This window comes from Cnephaeus nilssonii (assembly GCF_951640355.1).
Source record: "Cnephaeus nilssonii genome assembly, chromosome: 13".
NCBI lineage: Eukaryota > Metazoa > Chordata > Mammalia > Chiroptera > Vespertilionidae > Cnephaeus > Cnephaeus nilssonii.
The window spans coordinates 1609635-1632309 of NC_137084.1; the positions used below are offsets into that span (position 1 = coordinate 1609635).

The window sequence follows — 22675 nt, forward strand, 5'->3', positions numbered from 1 at the left end:
TCCACGCGCCTGCAGAACTCAGCCCTTCCTTTGTGGACCGGAAAGTGAAAGAGGCACACAGGGAGGCCTCTGGTCCCTCAGAAGGGAGCAGCTGGTGTCCTGACCCCAGCCCCACACCCCTGTCCCCCAAGCGTGCCCCCTACCATGAGCCCGTCGAGGGCGGGGGACCTGCCTCCTTCACTCGCAGTTCCAGCATGGCCCTGGCAGGGCAGACACTCATCAACCCTCCGAACACACGACTGTCCCCAAGACACTGTCCCCACTCCCACAGCCCAGCATTGGGGAGGTCAGGGAGCCTCCCCCCCTACCCCCCCGCCAGAGCTCCCAGGTGTGACACTAAGTCATAAAGAGGCGGCTGTGGCGCATTCACGCAAATCCCACCCGGCATCAAGTGAATGGAAAGCACACAAAACAAATGTAATCCCACGAGGCTGACCAGAACAAGTCAAGCACATGAGAACATACGCTGCTCGACCACTTACATGAAATCAAACCGCGCACGGCCCACAGGAGGACGGCCGGCCCCGCCGCCGGGTGAGAGCCGGGGCTGGCAGGCTCTGCTCCGGCACCTTCCCACACGGACAGTTCTCAACAGCCTCAAGGGTGAAAGGAAGCTAACCAACTACCAGCTTTTCACTCTTGAATTTACAAACCGTGCCAAATACCCTGCATCCTAAAAACTAAACTAATACATTAATTGCATAAAATAACTGAGACCAAAACCCGCCCTGAGTTCTGTCCCCGTGCACACACTTACTCTGCTTAATCTGGAGACGGCCAGAGAGACGGAGGTTTTAAACTCGTCTGGGTTCTTCTGCGCCAAGGTGGTGATGAGACTCGTGGCAGCAGTGACCACGCCCTGGAAGGAAAATGCACGCACGCTATGCATTTCGATTCCATTCAAAATACCGGAAGCTGTTAAACCTCTCGTGTTAAAGCCATCCTTCAGATACAACTTTAAATAAACTAAGAGCAACAAACTGGCAGCCCACGAGCCACCTCCGGCCGACTGGCTCGGCCCACGCTATTTCTGAAGGTGGAGATGGCACACGCAGTCCCCACACTCCAGCCCACCCGCCAGGGCGGGGCAGCAGAGGGCAGCCCCCGATCCTTGGCGCCTGGCCGCCTGCCTGGGTGTGGACTGTGCCCCAAGGCATCATCTGCAGCCTCACTTGAATCTTCATGACCCAAAAGTGAGGTGTGGGAAAGGAACTGAAAAAGCCCACTCGGCCCCTTTGTGAACGTGGCCCAGGCTGCTTCTCTGCCACCAAGTGGGTGGCCCCTAAAGCACCACCAGGCCCAATGCCCCCCTCCCCCGCGGGACCTTCCCAGCAGCACAGGAGTCTGCGCCATCCCAGCACAACCCGTGGTCTTGGTTCTCGCAGGAAGATACTGATTCAGTAAAGAAGTTTTCTCACAAATATAAAAAGATCAAGACAAAATGAACAATACTTCCCGGTGAAGATGCGAACAAATCAGCTCAGCAAACTCCCCTGGGGTCAGGTGCGCCCCTGCTACCACCCCCACCCCCACCCGGACTCTGGGACAGAGCAGGAGAAGGCAGCGCCCTGCGACCTCATCGGAGCCTGGCTGTGCGGGCTCGGCTTTCCGGGGAGAGAGCGAGCCACAGAAGAGACGTGCTAACTGCCTATCGGTCCTTGCTGGGCAAGATAAGTGCCAAAGACTCCCCAGGCCAGACAGAGAGCTTTCACCAACTCCGTGTAACGGGCAGGTTCTGCCAGGCCAGAGTCTGGGCCTGGCCTGGTTCCCCTACCAGTCCTACAGGATCAGACGGACAGCCCACCAACCAGAGCTGGTTGGGCTCCTGAGCCCGGTACAGGGTTTGGCTCTCCCGCGTCCCTGCAGCTCTGTGGAAAGGGTGCTGTAGGCCAGCCCCTGCTGCACGGCAGCCTACTGTGGCGGACACGGGACTCGGAGGTGCCCCGCTGCTTGCAGACCCCCAGGCTCTGAGCCTGGGCAGGTATTCACGTCGAGGGCCCAGGATCTGAGCCCTGTGGCTGCAGGAGCTCCCCTGATGAGGTGGAAGTGACGACCGCCAGAAAGCTGCGAACCCGAACAGCGTCTACAGAGTACCGAGCCCCAGGAAGCCATGCTACACACCCACCCCTCCAGTCCTCTGCCTCCTCCTGTACCACCTGGGCTCTGGGATGGAAGAGGCCCCAGGCCCCAGCTCTAAGCCTTCGTCACCCCTGGTTCAAGCCTGGGTCTGTGTGAAGCTGCTAAACCTCTGAGCCTCAGTTTCCTCATCTGCAAAGCTGGGAAAGCCCCATTGCCTCATGGGGTCCCCTGACGGGCGACCTGTGACCTAAAGCCTCCCAGCCCCAGCCTCCAGCACTGCTTCCCACGTCCCTGGCAGAGTCTGACCCTGAGTGACCGGTGTGAGCCGGGTGCATGGCTGCCAAGTCCACCGGCAGACGCCCAGCTCCGTCCTGAGGAAGGGCTGCCTCTGTCCGGACACAAACCTTCCCGGTGTGCGTGGGCCGTTGGTGTAGGGACAGCTCACCGGGCTGCCACGCCACAGCCAGCTCTCACCTCGGAATCTCCATGCAATGACTGTTTCTAATCTGACTTTTAAGGTCGATTTCTCTTCTGAAAAAATTGTAGTAACCACCCAGCATACTCATACCCTCTGCTCAGCGGGAAATCCTCCTGTTTCCCTTGAAGTCCGATTCTCTCACGTATGCCGCAGAATTCAGGCAAGATCAGGCCACTCTGTCCCGCACCTGCTCCTACCTGACCTTGCCTCCCATGTGCTGTCCCCACACGCCCCTCCAGGGTGGAGGTCTGACCACAGGCACTGGATCGCTCTCCACCTCCCAGTCCTGTCCACACACGGGCACGCCCTCACTGAACAGCTGACCTCTGCTTGCTGTCTGCACCCAGCCTGCGGGTGGTCCCCCAACGCCGAGTTCCAGGTGAGCCAGAGACCACGTCCAACTCATCCCCCCAGGCAGGGGGCCCGACAGGAGCGCTGTGTGTGCCGCCCTGACACAGCAGCCACGCGGACTGCGTCACAGTGGCCATTCCTGCAAAGGTTTCTGGGGGGAGGGCTCGTCCAGAGGCACTTACCAAGTGCTGATCGTTGAGGAGGTGCACCACTCGGGACGCCCAGTCGCCCGTGGGGACCAGGTGGGGAGACGTCCGGTACAGTCGCAGCAGGCACAGGGCGGCGCTCTGCTTCGCGCTGTCCATGGTGTCTCTGAAAGACAGACCCAGCGGTCACGGACAACACAGCTCGCACGGCCCGGAGCTGCGAGAACACCCACCCCAGCAGAACCGAGCCGGAGGGCCAGTGGGCCGGCTGGAAGGACACGCAGAGGACAGCGCTTCGGCCTCAGGGAGAGTCTGCTCTAAAGAGCTGCCTAAACGGACCGCGGGAAAGAGCCCTCTCCCCGAGGCTCGGCCCTAGCGCCCCAGCTGCTGCAGGTGGCCCTGGCTGTGCAGGTAGTCAGATAATGTTCCTCTCACTGTTTGCACTTGACCTTAGCCAAAAGGCCGGGAAGCGATCTCTTTTATTGTTTGAGAACGTTTTTTCGGTCAACCTGGAGATTTCCTCCATCTCCAAAACCACCGCCAGGCGCCCTCCCAGCGTTGTCCACCTGCCCCCTGCCGGCCCCCAGCACTGAGAAAGCAGGGCCAGTGGCCCCAATGCCTGCGCCTCTCGGGTGGCCGCAGTGAAAAGCCTGGCTTTGGGCTGGGGAGCACCGGGAGGCTCGGTGGGGACCCCTGCAGACACCTTGGGGGGTCTGTCCTGGCAGGAATGTTGGCTGAAGGCACAGAATGTTCGTTCCCGGTGCTGTCTATGCCCTTCCCCCACCCCCAGCCCAATCTGCGCCAGGCCCACCAGGGAGTGCTCCAGGGCGGGCTGCCGAACACCCGCCAGCTGGTGAAGCGCGGAGGAAAGAGGGTTTGAGGGCTGTCTTTACTATTCACCTCCCTTTCGGCTCTTTTATCCCTGACTGAGGGAGGGAGGGCCTGGAGGGGGCGGGAGAGCTGGACTGGACTCTTCCTAACGTCTAATCAGCACCTCGTCTCCGCTACGTACACTGCAGAGACTAACTCGTCCTGTAAATTCTCTAGGAAGTTACGTAGTTGATTTATTGAGAGGCATTTTTCAACAAGTAGCAGGACGCATACCCAGCCACGAGGATCTTGGGGATCTCCCCAGCAAAGGCCTCGGCCATCTCCCGGCTGCCCACGTTGGCGATGCAGTGCAGGGCCAAGCCCATGAAGGTGGGGTTCCGGCTGGCCAGGTCGTTCTTGATGGCGTTGTTGATCAGGCGGATCAGTTCGCTGTTGGAGTTCACCAGCACCGAGATGAAAAGGTACCCCTGGGTCCGAAAGACAAGAGAGCAGAAAGCTCCTAGCCACCTAGGTCCACGTGGCCCGGAGGCACCAGCAGATCCCTCAGCCACAACCAGCCTGGCACGATCCCTTAGCGGCGGGCTGCGCTAAGACATGCTGTGCAGGACTGGTGTGCGCGGGGCCGGGAGGTGAGGCCACTTCCGTTACGGAGGCCAAGTCTCTGCTTCCGACTCTGCAGGGGAAGTCCTGAAGGAGGAGCCTGAGAGGCAGTGAGACGTCCCCACGGGAATCAGACACCGTGGCCTGGCCTTCCCCCCAGTCCCACTGCCTCTGATCATGATGGGTGAGTACCCCGAACTCACTGCCGTCCTGAGAGGGCAGGGGCTTGCCTCGACTGTAACTAAAATCACTGGGTGACTTCCAGAACCCGCTGAGGGCTGTCCCCCCTTGAATCTGTCTCTGTGCCGCAGCTCCCCCTCTCCACCCAGGCCAAACTCCAGCCCGTGTCACCCCAAGTCCACCTGCTCCCCAGGCAGCGGGCATGTGATTCCTCCACACTCGTCTGGTCTCGAGAGGAGACCCATGAGAGCCCTGCGCCCTCCAGCCCCGAGCGGCACTCACAATCTGCTTCTCCGTGTATCTGTTGGAGCTCAGCAGGTTCACGGCCTCCATGTGCCCAAAGTCAATGTCGTGGCCCAGGAGGAAGATGAAGAGCAACTTGCAGACGTACTTCTTTTTACTGTAGCCATCAAGAGCCTTGTCACCTAGGAAGGGAAGCCGAGAGCTTCAGAGGAACAAGGCAGGCAGGGAGGAGTGGCCTGTGGCACAGGCAGTGGCCCCACCAGATGCACGCCGGCCCTGTGCTGGGCACAAAGGGCACCTCGGCACTGGGTGCAGACGCACCTGGCACTGTGCAGGTTCCCCTCTGAACTCGAGAGCAACGCTAACGCTTCCTGCCTCGGCACCGCGCACATGTTCCGCACCGCCAGGGGCTCTGCCCCGCTGCTCCCAGCGACAGGCCTGGGAACAAAAGCCCTGCTCGCGCCACACAGCCCACGTGTCCATCCCATCAAGAAAGTGTATGCGGCCCTAGCTGGTTAGGCTCAGTGGGTAGAGCGTCGGCCTGCGGAGATGGGTCCTGGGTTCGATTCCAGTCCAGGATACATGCTGGGGTTGCAGGCTCATCCCCAGTGTGAGGTGTGCAGGAGGCAGCCAATCAATGATTCTCTCTCATCACTGATGTTTCTATCTCTCTCTCCCTCTCCCTTCCTCTCTGACATCAATAAATATATATTAAAAAAAAAAAGAGTGCATGGGCTGGCTCCACCAGCATCTCCCCAAATACTCCAGCACCTGCTCCCGGCCCCCCAGGAGCAAGGGCCAGGCCGCAGTGTGCCCAGCATCCTGGCGGCCGCTCCAGGGCACCGCTGGGCCTGCTCCCAACTGCAGAACTTGTCATCAGTGCCACTTCAGCTCCACAGGCCCCCTGGGTGCTCGGGCCCAGGGCAGATCCCCTACGCGCCTCCCTCACCACCCGGTAGGTGGCGCTGGAGAGACAGCTGAGGACTCCTTCAGCCCCAGAGGCCACTGCCTCCTGTGTCTCAGCGGCACCTTAGTAGCGTCAGTGTTCTTTACAGTGAGCGCCCCTGTGGCCCTCAGTGAGGTTTCTCTCCTGACTGCCCAGTCTAAGACAGGCCTCAAAATGTTAGTTTCAGTATTGGTCTTTAATTCCAGCAATCCCAAACTGTCAAATCGAGGCTTTCTGAGCTGTAAATGGGGACGATGATAGTGACAGCCATGTCCCTGGCTTACCATGAGGATCGAAGCCAAGAGCAGGAGGGTGGATGGCCACAAACCAGAGGCATCCTGTCTGTACCCCGTGCCCCGTCCGCCTGTCTGAGGCCCGTGCCCCGGCGGCCCTTGCAGAAGCGGGACACTGCACGGCTGAGCAGCGCCGGGAGAGTGAGCGGACAGCACAGGCTCACGGGACAAGGGAAGCAGAAGCGGGCTCAGGACAGGTATTTCCTTTCCTGCCTCTCAGAGCCCCGAGTCTCTCCCCAGCTAGGCCTGCCGTGACACCAGCCATGGAGTTCTCCCGGGGGACTGCAGGTCTCAGTTCCAGAACTTCCATTTGGTCTTATTTCAAAATCTGCTGTCACCTTTTACACTTTCCGAGTCTCCTCTGAGATTCTCAGGTTTGTTGATGACTTCTTTTGAGCGGTGAGCCTTGTTCTCTTTGTGGCTGTTGCTGCTGCCTCTGCTGCTCTGGCCACGCCTTCAGGACTCCCTGCCCGTCCTCCGCACTCCGCGCTGGCGTAGCCCTCGTCCCCGGAGAGCGCACTGCAGGAAGGCCAGGCAGCGCTGTAATAGCACCTCCCCAGACAGGACCGTTTCTCTCACCTTCACCAAGTCCAGGCCTCAGGTTCTGCAGGGCGTCCCAGTGTGTGCAGCCCCGCTGATGGTGACAGGGTGGCTCATGTCGTCACTGCTGCCTGAGGCATTGCCTTGGGGTCCCCGCTGACAGTGGAAGGGGTCTCCACTTTGGGTGGCTCTGGCTTTTCCCCCTCTAGCCAGGTTGCTCACATTGGGGGCCATCCTGTGCCCCGAAGGTGTTCAGCAGTCTCCCTGGCCTCCCCCGACTAGATGGCAGCAGCACCCTCCCACCCCGAGATGTGACGGCCAAAAATGTCTCCAGACTTTGCCAAGTGCCCTGGGGGGAGTCACCTGGTTGGTAACTGCCCTGGAGAGGTGCTTCCTGCTGTGTCTCCGGGTGGGTCAGAGCCTGTCGAGGCGCACAGCGCGGCGGCACTCCTGCGGGCCCCTCCTTAGAACGGCCCAGCGTCGCTGCCCTTTTCCTCGAGGAGGCTCTCCAGGCGGTTTCTGTGTCTCTCTTTAGGCTGTTTTCAGTCCAAGGGTTGGTCTGGGCCGCAGTGGCTCCCGAGCACCTGAGCCGCGGCTGCTGCAGAGGGTGGGCTCCGAGGCACACACCCGGTGCCGGAGCCTCGGTGGGAGTCTGAAACACGCAAGGTTCTCCTTGCCCGGTTCACGCTGCAGTGGGGCTCAGGTGTGCTATTGGGTCAAATGCATGAGCTCACTGCCTTCCCTTCCTTCTTTACCGGGAGTCCTAGGACGTTTGGAATTGCGTGTGTCTGCGTGTGACCTGCACAGTATTTCTAGGGACAGCACGGATCTAGACCATCTAATCTGCCGTAAGGGGTACAAGTCCCCAGAGCACACTCTGCAGACAGGGCTGGTGTTCTCGTGCTTGCTACTAGTCAGGGCGCACGCGCGCTCAGTTAACGCCAACTGGTTAACAGACAGGGGCAGCCTCTCCCTACGCAGGCCGGCTGGGCTGAGAGGCATGAAGGCGGAGGAGACAACACAATCGTGCTGTCCCAAAGCATCTGTATGGACGGCCGGGAGATTCACCATCTGAAGAGCCAGAACTTTCCATAACAACATGACTAACAGGTATCAGGACTCCCGTCCTAAACAGGCGTCTATGTGCGTCCACACGCAGACCATCCGGGCAGCAGGCATGGCCCTCCCTTCAGTGGGGAGCTGACGGGCCCGCTGGCAGTCTGCCTTCCTGGGCTTTCCAGCCACGACTAAGTGATGGCGTGGCCAAGGGACTCACTGTTCCCACGTTCCTACCCAATGCCCGACTCCAAGGCGCAGATGGACACTGGCAGACCCACGTCTCCACCTGCTGCCTCCCCGCCCCCACCCACCCGGCCTCCCCCTGCACTTTCACTAGTCCTGCGATCCCATCAAGGGTCTGCCTCACGGACAAACCACCGGGGGGCATCAGTGCCCCATTTTACAGCTCGGGAAAGAGGCACCAAGGGTTAAGGGACTTGACAAGGTGACACAGCTCCTAAGCCTCAGAGCAGAGACCTTGCCACCACTGACATCCCTCCCTCCAGGAAGCAGTGAAAGCCATCAAGGCCACAGCAGAGGTGCACAGGAGGCCGGGGGGCACAGAGCTGCTCCACAGCGTCTGTCACATGGGAAATGCAAATTAAAACGACGGGACACCTCTGCACACCACCAGTCGGCCAGAATCCAGCACTGGCACCCCCCGCGCTGGGCGGGCGCGGGGCAGCGGGATTGCTCTGTGCTGGGGGCGCAGATGGTGCAGACGCCCGGCCAGGCAGGTGGTGGTTTCTTACAAAACCAAACATGCTCTCGCCGTCAGATCCAGCAACTGTGCTCCTTGGTGTTTCCCCAAAGGAGCCGAAATTCATGCCCACCAACAACCTGCACATGGACGCTCACAGCAGCTTTCTCACAACTGCCAAGACCTGGGAGCACCGAGAGGGCCTGCGGGAGGCGAGGGGTAAATAAGTGGGAGCCCATCCAGACAGTGGGATGGTATTCAGCGCTAACAAGAAATGAGCTATCAGGTCAGGAAAAGACCCGGAGGAAACTTAGATGCATGTGGCTGAGTGGCAGAGGCCGTGAAAGAAGCCGTCTGCGACTCCGACTCTGACCCTCTGTTAAAGGCAGAGCTGTGGGGGCGGAGCAGCTCAGTGGCTGCAGGGGGGACACGGGGTTGTCAGGGCAGCAGCACCACAAAGGTGGACACCTCTGTCCAAACCCTTAGAATGTCCAGCAGTATGATGAGCCTGATGCTCCTTGGACTCTGGGTGCTGATGACGGGCCGTGCAGGCTCATGACTGAAAGGCAGTCACCGTCTGGTGGGGACGTCCATGGGGGGAGCCTGTGGGGGGGGGGGGCGGGCAGGCGTACCTGGGAAATCTCTGTACCGTCCTCTTAATTTTGCTGGGAGCATAAACTGTTTTGAAAAAATGAAGTCTTAACAAAAAAAGGTAAATTTAAAATGTTTAAGCAATGAAGGTTACAGACATCTCCCTCATAAATACACACATAAGCAAACCATTTCACATACGATCTCAGGAGCTCCATGGACTGAGAGCAGCCTTGGGCTTGGCTGCAAGTACTCCCCTGGGGTCAGCAACTCCCGAGCCCCACTAGTTTTCCCATCACCTGGCAACACAGTACTCCCCCGGGGTCAGCGGGCACCCCAGTCAGTAACCCCCGAGCCCTGCTAACTTCCCTACCACCTGGCAGCACAGGGAGCCACCGCCAAGCAATCCTGTCTCCTGTGCCGGGTTCCTGGCTTGGCCCCAGCCCGCCTTCACCGCGGTCCAGCCAGGCTCTAAAGTCTGCCAGAGACTGGAGCCAGGCCCCCAACCTGTCAAATTAACTGAAAACTAAGGCTTAAAGGCTAAGGCTTCACAAATAAGTCCTTACGGCTGAAAATCAACATCACCTCCTTCAAAATTAGGTGGGTGCTCGGGGAAGTGTGTCCCCACAACCTGAGTGGATCAGGTAGCATCATCAACACGGCAGAGCACGCTTTGGCATAAGAAGTGCTCGAATCACTTGACAAAAGTCCGAACCAGGAACCAGTGGCCTCAGGATGCAGGTTTTGATCTGAGGCTCCCACTCCGAGCCCATATGGGGTCTGCAGGGACTGCGGGGTCTGCGGGGTCGGCAGGCTCACATGCTTGGGGCACGGACGAGAGTTCCCCCCAGTTCCGGGGAGAGCTGGGGATCTGGGAAGGGACCAAGCTGTCTGGTCGACTACACAAAAGTCAAACAGGTCGAGAATAACCAGTGGCCTGACTTCAAACATGCTTAACTTCTAACAGCATGAGAGTAACAGTACTAAAACCTTAGCTTTGGTTTAAAATGGGGGGAAAAAAGACAATATTAAAAGACTGAATCCCTCCTACATAAACGTACAATAGAGCAGTTCACAGAAGGGCTCCCACACACTTACCTTTAAATTTTGACCGAATGTTTGCCAGCTCCTTGTTTATTCTCTTTATTTCTGCTTCTTTACTTTTGCCTAAAAGAGAGCACAAATATGTTTCTTTAACTGCCTTCTCCACCCGCACCCGTTCCCTGGTGAGACGGACACGGAGCGTCAAAGGCAGAATCTCTGCTTTCAGAAGCCCGACGAGCAAAGCAAGCTGCCTCGGCCAGGGCGGGGGCGGCAGGGCCAGGCCTCCAGTCCGGGCGGCAAGTTCCTAAACGCCAGCGTTCGTTCACCTTTTTGCCCATTTTTGGAACGAGAAGCACGCAAACACCTGCTGGGCTTTTCCCAGCTCATCATTTACTCCTGGCACGCCTGGCTGTGCAGGTCATGTTTACGGTATGAACCTTCGCCTACTCAGGCTTCCGGTGGTCTCTCCTGATGAAGCCCACCACCCTACAAACTGACCTCGCCGCCTTTGCAGCCTGTGAGGTGCGGGATTCTCCAGGACACAGTGGCCGTCGAGCTCTGGCTCCACCCTGGCCTACTGCTAGGTTGGCCTTAATTCAACAAACACACGCGTGCCTTCACTTCACAGCCTGCGTGGAGCATGGACGAAGCACGTGCACAGGAGGGCATGCATATGTGTGCCCCTCTCTGTGCCACTGTGTGCATGCCCATGTGTATGTGCCTCTGTGTGTGCCTATGTGCACCTCTGTGTGCACCTCTGTGTGCTTCTTTGTATGTAGCTGTGTGTGCCTGTGTGTGCCTGTGTGTACTTGTGTGCCTTGGTGCACCTATGTGTGTGCCTATGTGCGTCCTGTGTGCCTCTGTGTGCATGCCTATGTCTGTGTGTCTCTGTGTGCGCCAGTGTGCACCTCTGTGTGCACACTATGTGCGCCATGTGTGCATGTGCACCTCTGTGTTCCTCTATGTACGCGCCTGTGTATGCCTCTGTGTGTGCGTGTGCATGCTTCTCACAGGTGCACAGGAATTTGTCTGTGCTTCTCTCTGGTATGTCCACTAACGGGGCCGTCACCTCGATGCCCTCCTCACGTGGCAACAGCAGCATGAGGATCAGGAGGACAAGCCCACAAACATGAGCCTGTAACTGGATGGTTTCTTCGCTTTTAGTCCGGGCAGCAAGGCTACTCCCAAGTGTCAAAGCCTGCAAGCGCCCCAGGGGAATTCTGTGGGAGCAAAGTGCTACACTGGTCACAGGCAGCGCTCCAAGGGGAGGCGGGAACGGAAGCCCTGTGTGGCGGGGGTGACTGGTAACCCACAGATTGACACATGGAATCACATCGTTAGGAGGCCACCATCCCGCGGGCCAAGGGCAGCCTGGGCACGGCGGTAGGCTTCCGGGGCGCCAGCGCATGCTCACTCCAGCTGCTCTCCTCCCAGACAGAGGGCTCACACAACTCAGCCACCCACACTGTCGGGAGCAGCTCCAGCAGGAAGCTCGTTTTCAGATAAAGAATTTGCTCTGGGGAGGGACAGGGTTTACTGCCCTACACGGACTTCAGGAACCAACCGGCACTGGGCCAGGCCTCACCAGGCTTGCCGTCTGACCTCTGTGCCACCTTGCACCATCTCTATCTCAAATGTGGCAGGTGGGTCGGCCGCTGAAGACGCCAAGTTCGTAACAGGCACCCACGATGGACTTGGGCTCTGCTGGCTAATGAGTAACCTGCACTGGCCGCAACCTCTGCCCAAAAACAAGCCACCCGTGCGCCCAGCGAGCAGCGGAGAATGCAGCCTGGGCACGGGGCTTGCTAAAGCTCCTGGGGTTTCAGAACGGCCGTCCCGCTAGCCAGTGCTTTCTCCTGATTTGCGCTGAACCAGCCAACGGGCAGTATCTTATCCTGGAAGCACCGAGTGCAGGAGCCTACCGCCCAGGTTAAAGTACTAAGTCTGAAATTCACAGTCAAGTTTGGTCTAAAGGAAGACTTCATCTTTGTATAAAATGAATTCACTGAGTACATCAGAAGCCCTAAATGACCAAAAGGCATTTATGAAGGAAGATATCATTGCTAACATTATCCTGAGGGTGGGCAGCACAGTGGTCAACAGAGCAAATTCCGCAATTGAGCCAGGACACACCGCCCGCCAGGTCTCGGGCTGCACTGACCCTGGGCATCACCGCCACCTCTCCGTGCCTCGGCCTCTCCATCAGTGGGCGTGAGGAGGACCCAGCAGAACAAGCAAGAAGCACACGCAAAGTGGTGGCCACAGGACACTCACCTTTCCCGTAAAGCACGGGAAACAGGCCTTGGAGCAGACTCCTCAACAACTGGACTAACTGCTCTCCGAGTCAGAGGGCATCATGCCAGAGGGCGAGGCCACGGGCGACCCTGACCCATGCCCCGGGATGCCTTCATCGGCTGTGCTGGGACATAACTCACATCGCCCCATCCACTCACTGAAGCACACGGTTCCCTGGCTTTGGTCCAGTCAGAGCCGTGCATCCACCACGACCAGCCCTGTAAAAAGTGCGTCACCCCAGGGAGAGCCGGCCGGCAGCAGCGCGCAGCAGCCCCTCGGCTCCCAAGCCCCGCTGCGCCCCCCACAGAACGTCTCCCAGGGTCCTTTCCGAGGGCTCCTTCCACCTCGCTGTTTCACGGCAGGAAGGGCCAGTGCGCCATCCCTCTTACTGCTGAAGAACATCGCGTTACGTGGACATGCCACGCACTCTTCGGCTGTTATGAATAATGTTGCCATGGACATTCATGGGCCGGTTTCTGTGTGAACACGTTCTCGTTTCTCTTGGGTGGACACACCTGGGAGCAGAACTGCCGGGCCTCATGGTCACTCTGCGCTTTCCGTTTGAGGAGTGACGAGCTGCTCTCCCGAAGGGCAGCCCCATTCTCCACCACACCTGTCATTGCTGTCACTTCAGCACCGCCATCCTGGGGGGGTGAAGCGGCATCTCATCGTGGTTTTGATTTGCATTTGCCTGATGGCTTTTAATGTGCTCACTGGATATCTGGATATCTACTTTCGAGAAACAAATTCAAATACTTTGTCTTCTTTTTAATTCAATATTCTGGATACAGTCCTTCCAAACACTTTCATTCTTGGGTTGTCTCCTCACGTTTTTGGTCAATTCACCCTTTTCGTCACTTGTCCTCTGTCACATCTAAGAAGCCACTCCCCAGGTTCACAAAGACTTACTCCTGTTTCTGGTCCTATGGCCTCGGCTTCTGCACTAGGGCTGACATCCTGAGTCAACTCGGAGCGTGCTGGGGGTCAGGGTCGTTCCATCCTTTTGCATGTGGTTTACGTAGTCGTGACGGCACCACTGGCTTAAAAGACTACTTACTCATTTCCCCACCGGACTGTCTTGGCTCTCTGGTCAAAAACCAACTGACTGAGCCCGGCCGGCATGGCTCAGGGGTTGAGCGTCGACCCATGAACCAGGAGGTCACGGTTCGATTCCAGGTCAGTTCACATGCCTGGGTTGTGGGCTCAGTCCCCAGTGTGAGACATGCAGGAGGCAGCCGATCCATGATTCTCTCTCATCAATGGTTTCTATCTCTCTCTCCCTCTCCCTTCCTCTCTGAAATCAATAAAAATGTATTTTGCCCTGACCGGTTTGACTCAGTGTCAGCCTGTGGACTGAAAGGTCCCAGGTTCGATTCCAGTCAAGGGCATGTACCTTGGTTGCGGGCACATCCCCAGTAGAAGGTGTGCAGGAGGCAGCTGATCGATGTTTCTCTCTCATTGATGTTTCTAACTCTCTATCCCTCTCCCTCTCCCTTCCTCTCTGTAAAAAATCAATAAAATATATTTTTTAAAATAATAATAATAATATATTTTAATAAAATCAACTGATCGAAATGTAAAGGTTTCTTTTTTTCTCTTTTAATTTTTTTCTTTATTAAGGTATTACATATGTGTCCTTATCCCCTCCATTGTCCCCCCCTCTTCCCCCCCACTCATGCCCTCACCCCCTGTTGTCTGTGTCCATTGGTTAGGCTTATATGCATGCATACAAGTCCTTTGGTTGATCTCTCCTCCTTACCCTCACCCTCCCCTACCTTCCCTCTAAGGTTTGACGGTCTGATCGATGCTTCTCTGGATCTGTTTTTGCACATTAGTTTATGTTGTTCATTATATTCCACAAATGAGTGAGATCATGTGGTATTTATTTTTCTCTGACTGGCTGATTTCACTTAGCATAATGCTCTCCAGCTCCATCCATGCTGTTGCAAATGGTAAGAATTCCTTCTTTTTTACCACAGCGTAGTATTCCATTGTGTAGATGTACCACAGTTTTCTAATCCACTCATCTGCTGATGGGCACTTAGGCTGTTTCTATCTCTCATCAATGATGAATTGTGCTGCTATGAACATAGGGGTGCATATATCCTTTCTGATTGGTGTTTCTAGTTTCTTAGGATATATTCCTAGAAGTGGGATCACTGGGTCAAATGGGAGTTTCATTTTTAGTTTTTTGAGGAAACTCCATACTGTTCTCCACAGTGGCTGCACCAGTCTGCATTCCCACCAGCAGTGCACGAGGGTTCCTTTTTCTCAGAGTCCTCACCAACACTTGTCGTTTGTTGATTTGTTGATGATTGCCATTCTGACAGGTGTGAGGTGGTACCGCATTGTCGTTTTGATTTGCATCTCTCGGATGATTAGTGACTTTGAGCATGTTTTAAGGTTTATTTCTGTACTCTCAATTCTCTCCCATCAATCCCTGTGTCCTTGCACAACAGCCTCCTGGACACTGCGCTGAGGCTGGGCGTCTGCATTCACAGAGAAGCTGGCCTTTGGTCTGGCTGCGATTCTCTTTCTGGCTTTGGTATTGGGGACACTGGCCTCACAGGATGAGCTGGGAAGCGTTCTCTCCTCTGCTATTTCTCAGAGTTTGTAAAGATTGGAACTGATCTTTGGCGTATTTGGTAGAATTCATGCATGAAGCCATCTGGGCCAGGGTTTGTTCTTGTGGAAAGTTTTTAAATTACTAATTCAATCTCTTTCCTTGTTATCAGCCTGTTCAGATTTTTCTTCTTTAGTCAGTTTCAGTTATTTATGTCTTTCTAGGAATTTCTCCATCTTATCTAAGTTAGCTAATTTTTGGCATAGAATTACTATTCATGGTACTCCACTACACTCCTTTTTACTTCTGAAAATTCACTAAAAAAGTCCCTCCTCTCACCTGATTTTAGTCATCTAAGCCTCCTCTCTCTTCCCTTGGTCAGTTGGGTCTATTGCGTGTTATTTTCATCCTCTCCAAGTGTGTTTAATCTCCCTCGTGTTGTCTTCTTTGCCCCGCTGGTTCTATCGGAGGCTGTTTAATGTCCACGTCTGTGAATGTCCTCCTGGCTCCTGGCTTCTCACTCTTCCTGTGGTTGCAGAATAGACTTTGTGTGCGTTCAGTCCTGTGAAATGTGTTGAGACTCTGAGGCCCAGTGTATGGCCTATCCTGCAGGGCATTCCTGTGCACTGAGAGGACGTGTCTTCTCTCCTTGGGAAGGGGGAGTCTGTGGATGTCTGGTAAGGCAGGTGGCCTACGGTGTGTGAGTCTTCCACTGACTGCTAACCTGTCTAATTGTGGTACTGATTTCTGAAAATAGGGGGTTAAGGTCTCCCACCATCGCTAGATTGTCTATTTCTCCCTTCTCCATGTATATAGGGGCTGTAATTAGGTGTAGATATGCCTATAATCTCCTCAAGGGGTTGATCCTTTATCATTATAAAATGTTCTTCTAGCCCGGCTGGCATGGCTCAATGGTTGAGAATCAACCTATGAACCAGGAGGTCACAGTTTGATTCCCCATCAGGGCACATGCCCAGGTTGCGGGCTCGATCCCCACTGGGAGGCATGTAGGAGGCAGCCAATGCATGATTCATTCTCTCTCTCTCTCTCTCTCTCTCTCTCTCCCTCCCTCCCTCCCTCCCTAAAATCAATAAAAATACATTTAAAAAATAAAATAAAATGTTCTTCTATGTCCCTAAAAACAATTTTTGCCTTAAAGTCTATTTTGTCTGATATTAACACAGCCGCTCGGCTCTCTTCTGGTATCTCTCATTGTGTCTTTCATCTATAGTGCCTCTTGAACACAGTGTATGGTTGGAGCATGTGTTTTTTAAATCGTTCTGCCAATCTCTGCTCTTTAATCCACACAGTGCCTCTGAGCTCCTCCCCCGGCCGCCTGTCAGAGCCTCGCCCACCCCTCCTCCAAGGGCCTGCTCCATCCCCACCACCTCCACTGTCACCAACACCTCTTATCTAGACTGGAGCAGCCTCCCCTTCCACTGGGCCTCCCTTACTACTCCCCACGGAGAAGCCAAGCATCCTGTACATATGATCAGAGCCGTCACTCCCGCGGAGAGGCGCAGGCTCGCTGCCAGGCCTGAGAGCCCAGCAGTCTGGCTCCGTGTCTGCCCCGCCCCCGCCCCCCGCACTCCAGCTGCACTGGCCCCACGCCCTGAGCAGAACCAGCTCTTCGCCACCCAGTTTCTCCCCTCAGAAGGCAGCACTCCTAGAGGCCTCCTGGGGCCCCTCGTCCCCTGTCCATCAGGAAGCATGTTCTAAAAGACATTTCTATTTTTAAAAGGTGAAGTTCAGGGTCTAAAGTAACTCTGGAAACTTAGGTATCCAAGCTCCTCTGGTGACTCATTATCAACAGCAGTGGCGATCAATACTGGGTAACCACAAAGAGAAACTTCCATTCACTGTATCCCGTTACCGACAAGCAACTGCTCGCCACCCAGATGGTGTGTAGGAGACAAGCCCTCTCGACGCCCACCTCCTCGCTTTGCTTCCTGGGTTTCAGAGAGCGCACTAACCCACAGGAGCAGGCCCCGCTCTGCACAGCGGGAAACGAGGTCTCCGCTTGCTTGCTTCAGGTCAGAACCAGAGTAAATGCCCCAGAATCCCATGTTCTCTTTAAAATTCCATTAGAAACACACGAACAAGCTCTACAATGAGAACTGCTGTCCAAATTAGATTTAATAAAAGGTGTTATTACTTCATTTAAAAATTAAAAAGAAAAAGTACGAAAAGTTAAATTATTCTTTCCCAAGGCCTTCTCTCACGCAGTGATTAATCCGAAGTATAAATAATGGCCTTATGGTCATGAAGGTGTGTATGTGTGTGTGCGTATGTGCGTGTGTGTAATATAGAAAATTAGTCAAAACCATATTTAAAAGGAGAAGACTGTATCACAACTTTGGACATGGACAGAGCTGGTCATGCGATAAGTGACAGCCTAACAGAGCAACTGGGACCAGCGGCCTGCAGGAGGGAAGAGGGGTCGGTAAAGAGCAAATCCGCTCGGACAGAGACCTGAAGGGATGGGGAACTGGAGGTGCCAGGTGCCTGAGGAGCAACGTCACGGGCTGGACGTCCATGGAAGGAGCAGCAGGGCCCGCCCCAGACCCTGAGCCAGGCCCCTCCCCGCAACCCCAGCGGGAACACAGAAGTGCCAAGCCCAGTGAGACTGGGCGCCGGGCTGGGTGCGAGGCAGCGCACCAGGGAAAGCACGCTGCATGGCGGGCTCACTGATGGAGACGCCCCTCCAGAACAGCGGCAGGCTTACACCACCCACCCCCAACCAGGCGAGACTGCGGGCTGCTCCGAGGAAGGCTGCAGAGACCCTCAGCTGGCACCGTGCCGGAGCCCTGCACATGCTGGCCGGCGCTGGCACCTATTAGTGGACGGACACCAACCAACGGGCGTCCAGAGACCAAAACAAGCCTAAGAGAGGGGTTCCCGCACAGAGGCCATGCAGAGGACACTCCAAAACAGCCAGCACTCCGACAAGAACAAGAGAAGACTCGGCTTTAAGGACCAGATGCCACCGAAGGAGCCTCCGACAATAAGAAAGCCCTCGAATTAAGACAGTGAGAGCAGAAATCCAAAATCCAAAACAAGAGCCAGAGGACGAAGCTGAGAGCCTGGGGAACAGAGCACCACAGAGAGAGAGGGTGAGAAATAAGAGGAAAAGATCAGAAATGTAAGGCAAGAGGCTGAATTTCTACTGTTATCAGATTACTGAGAAAGAGAAGGTGAAAGGAAATTGTCAAAAGACAAAACAAAAACCAAACCCAGAGCACAAGTTTCCAGAGTGAGTGTGGCCGTCCGGCCACGCCTAGCACAGCGTCCTCGCATCCAGACCGCTGGGCCAGGGAGAGCCACTTCCAGCCTGGACTTCCAGCCCAGCCAACACCGTGTGAAAGGAATAAATACTTTCAAAAATGCAAAATCTCAAAACAGTTTCCGCTCCTGCATCATCTTTCGCAGCTGCACCAGGACATGCACCCCCTCTGAGTACAGATGCGCACAGGCCCAGAGCACAGACAACTGGGTCCCCAAAGAAAAGGTCCAGCCAAAAGCGAGACCCTTCCTGGTGGCCGCAAGTCCCAGAGCAGCCCAACCAGCAGGGCGTTCCCACCAGGGTGGGGACTGAGGCTGCCTGGCTGTCCCCCCACACAGAGGCTCTCACAGTCCTGTCCCAAACGGGGCTGCAGAGCAACAGGTGCCTCAAAAAGTAACAAAGCCAAAGGCAATAGCTAACTCCAAGAAATTAAAAGTTGAGCCCTTCTCAGCTGAGAAGGGTATTTTAAGACACGAATTAAATGCTATTCATTAATGAGATCAAATACTGCAACATATTAGAGCAGGGGTGGGGGGCCTTTTTCTTGCCAAGGGCCATTTGGATAGTTATAACATCATTCACAGGCCACACAAAATTACCAACTTAAACATGAGCCTGCTGTATAACGCCAAACACGTCATTAACTCCCCCGATGCCTTGGCAGGGCCAGACCCAGTGGTTCTGCAGGCCTTCCACAGCCCCGGGCCGGATGATCTCCGCTGCATTAGAGAGCGGGAAAGGAAGCTCAGGGAACTGGCAGCCTCATCTTGCACAGTACGAAGTCAATAAACAATGACTGGGGGGACACTCGGAGGCCGTATGAACATGTAACTTAGAATTGGTAAGCAATCACATTTTAAAGATGAGAGAAGAAAGGGCTATAATATGAGAATGACTGACTCTGAGGGCCAGGATGGGACGAGGAGGGTCATGTGTTCAGTCAACTGCTTAAACTACATTCTCGGACTTTAAGTTTTTTAAAACATTTAATTGGGGACAAGACTAGAACAACAAAATGACAAAATGCATGCAACTGGGAAGACCTGCCCAGTTACCACTACAGCACCCCTCTCCCACCCAGGGAGGAGCGCCACCTTCGTGATAAATACTCCGGCACATGACCACCCACCCACCGCCAACCACGGCTCCTCCAACAGTCACCCCCGCACACCCCAATGCAGGTGTCCCACCAGCCCCAGCCTCTCAGCTCCTCCACCAGGTAAGCAAACTCTGAACACCCACTGCCCCCAGGACCTACGACCCACCATGTCTCTCCCTCCCTATCCTCAGCCCCTCTTGGCCAGCCTCAACCCCAGCACGTAATCAGCCCGACCCTCCTCCTCCATCTCTGCATCTGCTTAGCAAACCCCTCCCTGCCAAACGCAGCTCTTGGCCAGCTGGCACCTGAGCCTGCACAGCGAGGCGCCGGGGAACCCACACCCCAGTCGCCAGGCTGGCCTCACACCTGCAGCCCAGGGAGGCCCACCAGCTCTAACTGCTTCTCCTCCACCTCCTGCCCCTCCCTGGCAGCTGGGGACCCTGCTCCCTCCTCCCACCTCCACCTGCCCCTCTGCCTCTCTCACCGCTCCACTTCCTCCTCATCAGCCTGCAAACAGGCTCTAGTCCCCCACTTCCCAGGAGTCCTCACCTTTCTCACCTGGTTCAGAGCCTCCTGACTTGCCTCCTACTTTCCCTCCCCTCCCCTGCCCTCAACACAGCCTGAGAGGACCCTTCCCGAGGCTAGGCCCCCTGCTCACCCTCCACTGGCTCCTGCAGGCCCCGCCACCTGCCTCTCCCCTCCACCCAGCTCTCTCCCAACTCCTGCTCCAGCCACACTGGTCTCCCTACCCAGCGGCCAGCACCGCAGGGCCGGCACACCTGAGCCTGGTTACATTATTAAATGGCAGCCCCCTTTCCCTGCTGTATTTTCCTCTGCATGTCGTTTGTAAGGGACTCTGTTACACTTTCTACTTCACTGTCCTCACTAAATGTAAGACACGTGAGGGTATCGCTGCCTGCTTCGCTCAGTGAGTAAAACAGCGCTCAGTAAGCTTGCTGAACGAGTGCATTCACCTTAAGGCAAGGATGCTGTGAGTTAGCTGCCAGGGCAAAAGGAGCCCTGCAGATGTGACTAAAGCAGGGAGTCAGCTAGGCCTCGTGGGTGGGCGTGGGCGTCCTGGTCTAATCAGATGAGCCCTTACCCACAGGTCACTGCCTGCAGGCAGGAGATGTGGCTGATGTCAGAAAGCCATGGCTTGAAAGGGGTTCACTGGAGGGCCTCCGGGAGCCTGAGAAGGAAAGGGGGGGCCAGTCTGCCGCAGGGAGCAGGGACTGGGCGGGAGCCACACCCCAGTCTCCAGAGGACGGGCTCACAGACACCTGGGGAGACTGCAGGCAGGTCCTGCTGAGCCAAGTGGGCGGCTCCCACCTGCACTACGGAGCGGAGCGCTGCTTGGTTTGCCGCTGGGGCCACAGAGCCACACCCTCTGCCCTCAGCGGTCAGCAGCTCCTCTCTCTCCTCTACAGCAAAACGCAGTGCGTGAGACTCACAGCTCCCATCATTCCCATTAACCCGCCACACCAGCTTCGCCAGCTCAGTCCTCCCCTGACCCACCTGCTGCCCCCCCCCCCCCCGGCAGAACTAGCCCAGCACTGGGGTTCGGAGAGACGTGGGTCTCCATGGGCTCTACCACTTCCTAGGCAGTCAGGTGGCCTTGGGCTCCTGCGCCTCAGTTTCCCCGTCCATAGAGAGAATCACAATACTAATGTCAAGTATCCCATGCAGCTCAGATGCATACATGAAGGGCTGGTGCCGGGAGCACACCTGCCACAGTAAGGACACGTGTGGCAGTGACCACCTGGTGCTGACCTGCACTCATGCCGCAGTGACCGCCTGTCTCCTGCTCCAACACCAGCCCAGACGCTCCTCGGAAGCCAGTCTAACCACAGGACTGACCCTCCCACCTCAGGCAACGACAAACCTGCACAGACGAGATGAAACGGTGGTTTCCGCCCTGGCCGGTGGCTCAATGATTAGAGCGTGCAGCGGGCAGCTGATTGATGATCTTTCTTTCATTGATATCTCTATCTCTCTAACCCTCTCCCTTTTCTCTAAAAATCAACTTTTAAAAAGAGAGAGAAAGCTACAGAACTGTATTTTTCAATAGCAATAAATGCAATTCAAAAATGTTCCAAAACAGTCATTTTCTTGCTATAATTTTCTATTGGCTATTTTAAAAGACATTCAACATCAATTCAGTGTTGTTTTTAATGCTTTTTAAGCTGCTCTCTCAACCACATCACATGGAGGAGGGCTGGCCACAGAAAATGCAAACCTAAATCCCGCTCCGCACAGCCTCAGGAGGCTCAGTGCTCCAGGCACCCCCTGAGTAACAGCCCGTGTGGCTACCAGAAGGGTTTTAAAGATAAGCAAAGCACCCTACAGTGCGAAACAAACACCAGGCAGCCCACGGGGATGCTGGCCTGCAGCTCAGCCACCCGCAGGCACACCACACCAGCAGGTGGGAAGAAAGGTCAGCGTCCCAACTCCGAGGACCAGGACCAGGACGGCTGCACCACCGCACCTCACTGGGCAGAGACCTCGGGCTCTGCAGGCCCCAGGGGCAAAGGTGGGAGAGGGAACTGAACCAGGGGCTGTCCGAACCCCTGGGGAAGTGTGACCACAGCCAGCACAGCCAGCAGCTCTGAGGCGCCGCCGGAGGCTGAGGGAGCTCCAGGGAATGCGGCGGGGAGAGGGTCTCGGCCTCACCACAAAGGCGATCCTCTCCGTCTGGGGCCCAGGGTGCGTGTGGACACATCCCTGCCCTTCTGTTTCTTTTTTGAAAATAAAATGTTTTTGAGAGAGAGGAAGCGGGAGAGGGAGAGGGAGAGGGAGAGAGGGAGAGAGAGAGAGAGACAGACAGAGACAGAGAGAGAGAGAGAAACACTGACTTGTTTTTCCACTGATTCACGCATCCATTGGTTGCTTCTTGTATGTGCCCTGACTGGTTTTGGAATCTGCAACCTCGGTGCATCGGGAGGATGCTCTAACCCACTGAGCCACCCGGCCAGGCCTCCCTGCCCTTCTTAAATCTGCAGCACCCTCCCCCACTGAAGAGGCACTGGACCCACCCAGAAGCTCTCTGACCCCACTGCCTACACTCTCATTACTGGGTGACGGTGCCCCACCTCGCTCCTCTCTGCCAACAACGCTGAAGGAAAACGATGCAGGGTTGGCAGGAAGTGATGTGTGAAGGCAGGTGGGACCAGAGTCAGCTGCATCTGTGGGCACGGCAGCACGTGGGCAAGGCTAGGACTCGTCTCCCTTCCCCCACGTGCCCCTCACTATCGCCACACTCTGGGTCCTCTTCCCAACTCAGTCTCCGGTGGAGAACAGGCCACTTCCTGCCTCTGGGCCGAACCCTCCCGCCCCCTGGACCACAGCACAAGAGCC

At 56.0% G+C, this 22675-nt stretch overlaps 1 protein-coding gene across 2 annotated transcripts in view; it reads right to left on the minus strand.

Moving 5' to 3' along the window:
* AP2A2 (adaptor related protein complex 2 subunit alpha 2) overlaps positions 1 to 22675 on the minus strand; it is a 45121-nt gene that overhangs the window by 16206 nt on the left and 6240 nt on the right. For both annotated transcript variants that reach the window (XM_079788198.1, XM_079788197.1), the window contains exons 2-6: positions 10136 to 10204; positions 4948 to 5090; positions 4159 to 4352; positions 3091 to 3220; positions 758 to 859 (exon numbers count right to left, since the gene is read on the minus strand). In XM_079788198.1, the coding sequence (XP_079644324.1) occupies positions 758 to 859; positions 3091 to 3220; positions 4159 to 4352; positions 4948 to 5090; positions 10136 to 10204 (638 nt within the window). The remainder of the gene's footprint in view (positions 1 to 757; positions 860 to 3090; positions 3221 to 4158; positions 4353 to 4947; positions 5091 to 10135; positions 10205 to 22675) is intronic.